At 34.2% G+C, this 11,064-nt stretch overlaps 1 protein-coding gene and 1 long non-coding RNA gene across 2 annotated transcripts; one reads left to right on the top strand and one right to left on the bottom strand.

Moving 5' to 3' along the window:
* Positions 1–6,599, bottom strand: LOC133191465 (uncharacterized). The gene is made up of 5 exons (XM_061327216.1): positions 6,506–6,599; positions 6,357–6,406; positions 2,763–2,900; positions 2,303–2,438; positions 1–2,043 (listed from the first exon to the last, which is right to left on the bottom strand). The coding sequence occupies exons 1-5, from the start codon at positions 6,595–6,597 to the stop codon at positions 1,638–1,640; spliced, it is 822 nt and encodes a 273-aa protein (XP_061183200.1). The 5' UTR covers positions 6,598–6,599; the 3' UTR covers positions 1–1,637.
* On the top strand, positions 3,188–6,108 carry LOC133191463 (uncharacterized). The gene is made up of 3 exons (XR_009721694.1): positions 3,188–3,556; positions 4,472–4,603; positions 5,919–6,108. It is a non-coding gene; the product is annotated as an uncharacterized LOC133191463 (long non-coding RNA).
* Positions 6,600–11,064: the final 4,465 nt, after the last annotated feature.

The following is an 11,064-nucleotide window of genomic DNA, read 5'->3' as shown; positions in this document are numbered from 1 at the left end:
CGACTCAAAAGAGGTTTAATGAAAATACAAATTCAAAAACTTGAAGATTTAGTAAAACATTGAAAAAAAAAAGTCTCTGGGATTTTGAATCTAGGGAAATGAGCACAATCATAAATGTTCTATTTTGTGGTGGTGGTGGTACTGAAAGATGCAGCTGCCACACGTAAACACCCACTTACCACTGCTTAAGTTTAAAATGTAGAAAAATGCACACAGTTTGAAATTCTGCTGAAATGTGTGTGCGCTTGCGTGCATGCTAGAAAACCTGTCGTTCGGGTTGCGAAGTCACTAAAAATAGTGATGTGACCTGTTCGAGATTAAAAATCATTTTAAAATCCCGATCCGGTAATTATGTATTTATATACATTAATTCGTCTTATAACACGATGTGTTTGTGAAACACTGATGCCCCCGTATGGCAACTTATAGCAAAGGTTAAACTTTCTCAAATGCAAATCGAATATATTGGTACCCAAAGTAAGGTCTTGTCTCGAGGAATATACCTGTGAAATATGAAAGCCCTAGCAGCACCTGTTCAAAAGTTATGGCTAAGGTTAAAGTTTTTTAAAAGTAATTCAAACATCAAGGTCAAGGTCAAATGGTCAAAATTAATGGTGCCTAAGGAAAGGCCTTCTCACAATAAATATACAGGTGAAATATGAAAGCTGAAGCACCAATCGTTCAAAAGTTATGACCAAGGTTAAAGTGTTTTAAAAAAGTAGGTCAAACTCCAAGATCAAGGTCAATGGATTACAATTGTTGGTATCCAAAGGAAGGTCTTGTCACAAGGATTACATATGCTAAGTATGAAAGCCTAAGCAACAACTTTTCAAAGGTTGTGTCCAAGATTAAAGTTTTCGAAAAGTAGGTCAAACTCCAAGGTCAAAGAGTCAAAGTTGTTGGTATCCAAAGGAAGGTCTTGTCACAAGAATAACATATGCTAAGTATGAAAGCCTTAGCACTAATTGTTCAGAAGTTATGGCCAATGTTATCGTTTACAAAAGTAGTCAAACTCCAAGGTCAAGGTCAAAGGGTCAAAGTTGTTGGTATCCAAAGGAAGGTCTTGTCACAAGGATTACATATGCAAAGTATGAAAGCCCTAGCATCAACCGTTCAAAAGTTATGGCCAATGTTAAAGTTTTTCAAAAGTAGGTCAAACTCCAAGGCCAAGGTCAAAAGGTCAAATATGGTGGTACCCAAAGAAAGGTCTTGCCACAAGAAATTTACATGTGAAGTATGAAAGCCCTAGCATCAACCGTTCAAAAGTTATGCCCAAGGTTAAAGTTTGGAAAAAAATTTGCAAAACTGAGTCAAACTTCAAAGTCAAGGTCAAAAGGTCAAATATGGAGGTACCCAAAGAAAGGTCTTGTCACAAGGAATACACATGTGAAAAATGAAAACCATAGCTCCAACCAATCAAAAGTTATGGGCAATGTTGAAGTTTTTGCGGACAAACAGACAAACAGACAGACGGACGGACAAAAACTATATACCCCCGAATCTTCGATACGGGGGCGTAAAAATGTATAGTGTGCTGGCCATAATAATTTCTACTGTATGTTCGTTCCCTAGTTCTATACCATGGAATCAATTTATGGCACGTATGATCTTCCCGATCTGTTCTCATCTGATGACATTTACAGGTACTCGCCAGAGGTATTTGGGAAACTTTGTTCTGCGGGGTCCCTGTTATAGTTTGTTAAACTGTAGGGTCGTGGTGTAGGATTTTGATCACTGACTTTCACAGAGGGACGAAATGTATCCATGACACCAACCGGATATTCAGATATCACATTCTCCTCGGAGAACCCATTATTAGTGGATGCTGTCTTTACATTCTGCTCAGTGTTGTAGGGTAAAACTGCCTTGCTATAGTTATCGGAATTATTGATTATCAGTTCCTCCCTCTTGAAGCGTATATGGCTGTAATTATTAGAGATAGTGTTTCTGTTTCCTGGCTGGGGATCCGAGGAACAGCTGTCTATCTGTCCAGCATATAAGTCATTTGTTTTCGAGTTCAAACATTTAGAATTCTTTGAACGTCTGTAGAATTAGAAGATATATTATTGAAACATTCTAGTAAAATCCTATCTATAGATTACTTAAGCTGGGAAATAATTTTTACAATAATTAATCTTAGTAAGAAATTATTTATTTATTATATTTTCCATACATCTGAGGGTTTTCAAATCTTACAAAACGGTTTGATTGGTATTTAATAAATTTAAGAGAGTTTATAGAAGATTAATTTTAAAAGTACATAAAGTTAGGATACTCTACATTAATACAATTAATACCAAACCTCCAATGGCAGATCATCGCAATACACAGTGCAAGGAAGAATAAATTAGAACCACAAAGGACAAACACGATAATTGTTGGAGTTACACAGCTGAGAACACTCTGAGGAGATTCTGTCTTATCCCCAGTTGCTCGGTCTAAAAACGCAAAAATTATTTACGATTCATTTACACATGTGTTTCAAAGACATTTTTTTCATATAACACATGTACAGAATGGCAAGTTCTTATTTTTATTAGATGAGTTAATACTTAAACGAAATTCAAAAATATTTTCTTGAGCTTCCTACCATCTATACGAAAATTCATGTTGATTAATTATATATATGCCTGGTCAATCAAAGAAATATTGAAGTCTTTTTACTTGTAAACTGTTGATGACAAAAAAAAACCCAAAAAACAAAGAAGAATAATCATATTTTACTCCCGCCATTAAAATCTCTGATAATATGTCCGCCCTACCTGTTTCACCAGAGAGACATCCTACGTAAGGGTTGCAACCTTCACCCAGGGAACAATTACAACGAAACTCACACTTTTCACCGAAATAGTCATCTGGACATGGAACTGCACAATTCTTCCCATAAAAACCAACACATACTGCAGCAAAAATAGAATAATTGAATTTTCTTTTCTATTTTGTGAAAGTTATCATTTGAATTTTTAAATAAATTTCTTTCTTTTAAATTCTAAACAATTCACAAATACGGGGGAAAATCTTTTCCAGAACAGCAAAGCCATGTTAGTCATATCGATTATGCTTAAGTATCTTAATATATATGGGTACATACCTCTAATTATTTTTTAGAATCGGTAGGAGAAGAAAGTAGTGCAGAAAAAGTTACAAGTTCCTTAATTTGCAGACCTGAATTTAAAAAACTGTGATAATGTATTAAACTGAGCCTCATACTTGTTGATAAAGAGTATGTTCCCTTGCAAAAAAGCTTGGCAGATGTAATTTATCAAGAAGATCAGCAGAATTATTTTATGTATTATAACACCAGTGAGAAGTCTTGAATTCCCCTACTTTCACTTTCATTTTCAGAGGTTAACGCAGACAGACGCATTTTGCCGGAAAACGAATCTGACATGCCACCTCGAGATTTTAACCAAGGAAAGACAACTTGATGTGCTTTGATTTGAGGGGTCACTCAATGCTGAACGAAAATTAGGGACATTGCTATGTGAAGAAACGTTAACATTGCCGCCTATGGGAAAACAATTAGTGGGCTGTACCCAATATGTTGAGCCTATTGGTAAGAGAAAATTCTCATAGATCTTTACTTTGTTTTGAACTCGGTGTTTACTATCATTTCCAATTGTTTAAATTTATGAAAGAAGAAAATTTTAATTTGTTTATACATATTTTGAAACAAATCGATTTGTTACTTCCTCCCCCCCCCCCCCCCCCCCCGGAACAGACAGCTTATGCACATATCGCCCATATTGTGTACACATGTAGCATGTAAATTAAATCTATCGATTTTATACAATTTATTAATTCAGAGCCATTAATAGATATTTAGAAAAGGAACAATTATTTTAAAAGTACATCCACCACTATTGTTTATTTTCAATACACAAAAATTCACAAATGAGGTCGGAATCAGTATTCAGTGAAGTTCAAGGTCAAAGTGAAAGTAGAGTGGCAAGTAAGTTATCAAAACTGCTTAGTGCTACCTAGTGCAGAGTCTTGCAGTATGTAGGTGATATGCATTTGTCATTTTATGAAAGATGTAAAGAAAAAAAAGGTTTCCATGCCTTATTACAATAATTGTAAATGAAAAATTTATTTTCATGAAATAGAATGACATGAACGAGGACATACATGTGCATTCTTTCAAAGAAGTCTGTCAGGCTACAGTTGTGTAGAAGTTTTAAAGCAGTGTGTGCATGAACATGCACAATACATTTTTTTTTTATTAAATGCATTACATGTATTTGTCTAATGTATAATTATTGTCAGTAAACATGCTTTTTACCTGTATTATTAATTTACATGTAATTTAACAATGCTGAGACTAATCAGTGCAAATTCATAATTTTCAATTGATATCAAATTATGGGCATAAAAGTAATGTGGTAGGATTGTGTGTGTTTGTTGTCTGTCTGTGAATGCTTTAGGTGCTGATAAATTATTGTACCATTTTTTAAATTGATTTTTTTTTTAGGTTCATGGTGATACAGGACAACTTCGAGGTTCATGCAGATGGTGTTTAAAACTATCAGTCAGTAAAAACAAACTCATTTGAACATATCTCGAGTCTTCACATGTAAAATGATGGCCGCAGTACTTTTAATATGTAAGTTGAATTTTCTAAAGCTTCTTTGTGTGTATGTGTGTGTGTGTGGGGGGGGGGGGGGGAGGTGTCATTAAAGCTTAGAAAATGTAGATTTTAAATGAATATTTGAGCTATGAAAGTGACCATCAAACTAGTATGTACATGTATGCTTTATTTTATAGCTAATATATTTTGAAAAGAATTTCAAAATAATTATATTCATAGTGTTGTGTATGATAAAATATTAAGATTAAAAAATATAAGAGTTGAAATTTCTTTAATATTTGTCAGTCAGAATGAGCAAATCATTTTCCTACAAATTAAAAAATGGTTACCATGGAAACAAAACATTTTCTGTAGACTATTTATTTGATCTGCTCATGTAAGTATTTTTATTATTTTAAAGTTATAATGAATATTTTAGTTCTAATTTCATCTTTAATTAAAAGTACGGGAAAAGTAACACTACATGTGTAATAAGCAATCCATTATTATGATGTCATTATGACGTCATAGATGAGTGAACTTGCATTGACGTAAAAATTGCTTTGAAACAGATGAATGTATACAAGAATGTAAAGGCTTATAACTTTTTTATTCCTACACCAATTTTCCTGAATGATACATCAATGGACAGGAAATAATGAGTACTTTCTAGTTTTACTACTTTCGGGGTATTTGTAAACTTAATTTTTTTTGTCAGTCATGGAGAAACAATGAATTCAAGGGTGAGGGATGATAAAATTTTGTGCAAAAATGCATTAATATTTTGAAATAAGCGAAATGGACCCATATGAGTGCTTGATTATGATTTTGCTTGATGTATTTAAAGTTCTGAAAGAGAATAAAAATGATATAAGTACATTAATAGGCTAACCGATGACTTCAAATTTGGGTGCAGTTGTGGCTAGATGGAAGCATTTTAAAAGGATTTTGCATATACAACTGTGTATGCTGTAAAATCTTTATTAATGATTGAATTTTCCTGAAATTTGGCATAATGTCACTACGTAGACTGTAGTATGACGTTTAATGTAAAATGTTGTAAAATCCAGAAAATACTTTTTCATATTGGGTACATACCTCTAATTATTTTTAGAATCGGTAGGAGAAGAAAGTAGTACAGAAATAGTTACAAGTTCCTTAATTTGCAGACCTGAATTTAAAAAACTGTGATAATGTATTAAACTGAGCCTCATACTTGTTGATAAAGAGTATGTTCCCTTGCAAAAAAGCTTGGCAGATGTAATTTATCAAGAAGATCAGCAGAATTATTTTATGTATTATAACACCAGTGAGAAGTCTTGAATTCCCCTACTTTCACTTTCATTTTCAGAGGTTAACGCAGACAGACGCATTTTGCCGGAAAACGAATCTGACATGCCACCTCGAGATTTTAACCAAGGAAAGACAACTTGATGTGCTTTGATTTGAGGGGTCACTCAATGCTGAACGAAAATTAGGGACATTGCTATGTGAAGAAACGTTAACATTGCCGCCTATGGGAAAACAATTAGTGGGCTGTACCCAATATGTATGTGGTGCAATTTGTTATTTGGTTGGTCATGACTCTTTTTAGCCAAAGGGCCAAAAGATTGGGTTTTTTTCTACGAATAAAGAGGGGAAAATCTTTCTCAGAAAAACAGTAGGGTTTGTTCACTCAGATAAGTGCTTAGTTAGTTATTAGTTATAAGCCATATTAAGTGGTATCACATAACTGACTAATTTATAGTTTCTTTTATTTATCAGTAGAAAGTAACCCCCCCCCCCTTACCTGTACACACACCGCCGATCTCTCGATAACCAGCGCAGCATTGTGTTTTGCTGAATTAAAAATAAATTGAGACACATTTACATGTACTTGAAGAATTGATTTAGAAAAAAAATCCAAAGGGATTTGTTTATATTAAAGTATATACTTACTTTCCTCTTGGGCAAATATTCTCTCCACGTACAAAATCTGCAAATTCGAAGACTAATATCCAAATAAGTGATATAATATATATATCACTCATAATTAACATATGCTGATGCTTGAAACTTATTACAATTATACGGCAAATATCAAATAAGTAATACTTTCTTCCGCATTTAAACTACTTTTTTTTGCTATGCGAGATTTCCTGTTTTCGAGAAAACAATATACAAAGTCCAGAATTTTTATATCCTTCCTTGTTATTGTTATTTTTCAAGTGGTGTACCAGAATAGAAATATCTAGATTAATCATGTGACACAACACATTCGATGGCAGAAAAAATGTCATACGTCTCAAAGGACTGGAAATGACATTTTTTAACAGACTAAAAAATATTAGAGAAATTTTTAAAAATTAGTGGAAATTTTAAATAGTTTTTAAATTATGTAACCGTACAATACTAATAGCTTACGCATTACGACTGAACTCATGCGTGAATAGACAATGCTTAATATAAAGAGTACGTTGATACCATGGAAATGTTAACATGGTTATTTACATACTATCTAATACATCATTACTCAGGAGCAATAGATTGATTGATTGTTTTTATGTTTTACATCCCGTTCCGTTCGAGAATTTTTCACCCACATAGAGACGTCACCATATACCTGTGAAAGGCTTTACTCGACACTCAGGGCCATTCTTTATCGTGCCAACAACTGCCGTGATACGGGTTTTTAAGGTCTCACCTGAAGGACCCGCAACTTTCCTTAAAAGTGCCGAGCGCTTGGCGAAGGAACAGTTGCTACTTATTTTTATCGACTTAGGTCAGTTGCAGCCGTGATTCGAACCCACGACCTTCCGATCACGGAGCGAGCGCTCTACCGACCGAGCTATCGTGACGGCTCAGGAGCAACGGAAGTTCAATGTACTGTAGGCATGTTTATAACACACGGCACATGGATCAACAGATGTGACAAGAAAGACTCGATCTTATTGATGTAAAGTGTTCTCTTCTGATGCTGGATCCCTCAATTACTAAACTGAGATCTAGACTCAAAATAATACTTAAAAAAAAATGTATCGCCCACCAAAATATACAAGTACGGCGAACGTATATACTAAAATAATCGCCTGCAAAATATACAAATAAGGCGAAACGATTTCCTCTCGTGTGAAATAAAAATGATTACCCTTAATTACTTAACTAACAAATCACTAATAAAACCACTATCAAAAATATGAATTAAGATCTACAAACCTATATACAAAATTTTATTGATTAAAATGTTACGCAACAGATGAGTAAAACCTTCCAAGGCGTAATGAAATGAGAGCACAATAAATGAATGCTCAGCTACTCAGCTCTTTTATTTATAAACACTAAAAGACACACAAGTCGAACTCTTCCCGCAAAAGTAAGGATATTTGATCAACGTTCTCTTAATATGCGAGAGTGTCGACTTACATACAAACTTCTCTGAAGCTCAGCCTTCCTCTTCTGGTGCCATACTAACACTGAATGTGATGACGCTAGCGGTATGACGTTCATATACCCTCAGAGCAGTCAACGTAATTTGCTAATAATGGCGCCATATTCAAATTTAGTAACACTATTTACATTACATTGATGTATCAGATAGAAATGTAAACATTGCTAGGCACATAATTCATTTAAGTATTTTTGAGTTAACTTCTTACATTTAGCCTCTTACGTTGCACCTATATGGTTACTACCTGAACTGTAGTACCATAGTGCTCAGTTTATCAGCGCCATGTTGAATGTGAACAGCTATATATATATATAGACATCCTTCCTGTTATGTTCTATTTACTGTCCCTCACGTATGATAATTTCACGATTCAATTGTCAGTATTGGCTCCATAAATATCTCCGAATCTCTTTTTCTAAACTATACTTTTATTAACTATGATATCAAATTATACTTGTGAGCGAATTCAGAGAATCATGGTCCCCATTTTTGGGTTTAATGGTTTCGGTGCATATATATATATATATATATATATATATATATATATATATATATATATATATATATATATATATATATATATATATATATATATATATATACTTAACATAAAGAAGAAAAACACGAAAAACCTCAGTAAAGCTTTAGGCCTTTCATTCTATCTTCAGAAGCTTTACAAAATAAATAACAGTAGTTACAGAGTAACATTACACAATGATACGCGGAGTATATGACGTCGTAATTGTGAAGTCAAATGTACTGTACGAGTTGAAGTAGCTAAAAATCGGGTAACAGGTGAAATAACATTACTTCGTATGAGAGCGGAAAACAATCAAAAGAAGGTAATAGAATTAGATCTAGAAATGGAACAAACGCTTAAGAACAATGCCAATGGGATTATTTTAGATTTACTTCGAGAAATGTGGAAGTCAGAATGCCGAAAGGAGGAAGGTAAATCGTACAAAAGATGGAGATATTCAGAGACTTGGCTACTAGATTACGAACGAACATATGGTAAAGAAGTAGTTAAAACCAAGAAGCCTAGCAGAAAACCAGCACCAAAAACTCAGTCTAAGAAAATCCAACCTTCCCATTTAAGTTATGCATCTGCTGTGAGAAATAATACACAATCGAATGAAGAAGAAGGATACAGACCAAGTAGGAGTCATTATCGTAAAACATCACATGCAGCTAATGTGTCTAATACACGGGGGAATCCGCGAACAAATAACTGGAATAACTGGACCGAAGAGAGAAACAACCGGAAAACTCCAAACTTCAATGCCGGTTACAGGACTCAAAGTAACCGAACAAACCATCCCCGCAATACTACTCGCCGAAAAAATCCACCAGTTGATAACAGCACAAAGCCCAATATGAGATTTAGACAACAAAATATCTACAGGGATGAGCACACTACTTATATTGGAAAGGGGGCAAGAAACTATTTTTTAGGAGGAGGCAAACCCAGTCAAGGCGAAAGATACAAACCCCGTGTTCAATGGGAAAAACCAACTCCTATAATTTAGTTACGGATACATCTTCCTCAAATACATCAACGGATCCTAAAGTATTTAATCTTTCATCCAGGACTCTTACAGATTCTGAAATCAAATTACTTTCTAAAAGGTTTAAAGTATACACCTACACCTAAGGAACCACCAGGAACTAAAAACAGATATTAAATCGTATACAAGACGACTCAGATTAAGGGAGTTTTTCCACGAGGATGAGGACGAGGATGAATCTAATCAACAAAGTGAACATACAAAGCCAGAGGATCTCGTGAGAAATAATTCAAGTTTTATTCCAAAACGAGGAAGAAATCGCACTTTAGATGCAGTCTGTGATACGCTAGAGAACATTAATCTACCAGATACTTGTATACGTAATAATAAATCAAATCTGTCTAATAATGAACAAATTGCCCTCAAAGACTTATGCAATGACAAAAGTATTGTGATTAAAGAGGCAGACAAAGGGGGGGGGGGGTAGTTGTCATCATGGACAAAAACTTTTACGAACATAAGATTCTAACCATGTTACAAGACACCGAATTTTACCAAAGGGTTGACAAAACACACGAGAAGAAATCTATGTCAAAGATAAAAAGTCTCGTCAATGGACCTTTTTCTGAAGCCTTAACAGCCAAGGAAAGAGACTATCTTATAAATTTTGAAGCCCGAGAAAGTCAATTTTATGGCTTACCTAAAGTTCATAAATCGAAGGAAATTAAGAACGCAATACAATCTCTGAATTCTGAATGTATTACCTGCCTTAATCCACAGGATTTATCTTTTCGACCTATTGTTGGAGGTCCCAAAGACTGAGCCATTTATTAGATATATTGCTGAAGCCATTTTGTGAAAAAGTACCAAGTTTCATTAGAGATGATCTTGACTTCCTGAATCATTTACCAGACATCGTAAAGGATAATACTAAATTAGTTACGTTTGATGTTGTTAGTTTGTATACTAACATTCAAACGGAACTTGGAATAGAAGCGAAAGAATTCTGGACAGAAAAATACCCTTACCTTCTTCATGATCGCTTCCCACAGGAATTTGTCCTTCAAGGATTGAAATTAGTACTTCAAAATACCGGTAATACGTTTGCCTTTGGTAATAGTCATTTTTTACAAACTAAAGCAACTGCCATGGGAATAAAAGTTGCACCAACATACGCAACACTTACCTTAGGTTACCTAGAATACAAACTACACCAACAACTCATAACCTTATGGGGAGAAGATATAGCCAACAGCCTTAAATCTAAATGGAAAAGATTCCTAGATGACTGCTTTATTTTATGGGATGAAATATTAAATGAATTGAATGCCAACATCAAATTTACTATAGATACCAGTGAAAATCAATTACCATTCCTAGATGTTCTCGTTATTAAAAAGGACAAAAGGATCATTACTGATATATATTACAAAGTGACGGATACACACCAATACTTACATTTTGGTTCTTGTCATCCACATCATACCAAAACATCCATTCCTTATAACCTCGCCAGACGTATATGCGCCATTGTCAGTGAAAAAGATACAAGGGACATTCGT

Source organism: Saccostrea echinata, unplaced genomic scaffold, assembly GCF_033153115.1.
Source record: "Saccostrea echinata isolate AGI-Se365-2 ecotype Australia unplaced genomic scaffold, CSIRO_AGI_Sech_v1 ptg000023l, whole genome shotgun sequence".
NCBI lineage: Eukaryota > Metazoa > Mollusca > Bivalvia > Ostreida > Ostreidae > Saccostrea > Saccostrea echinata.
Note: the sequence above shows the minus strand (reverse complement) of the source record. Positions and strands in the feature narration are given on the sequence as shown.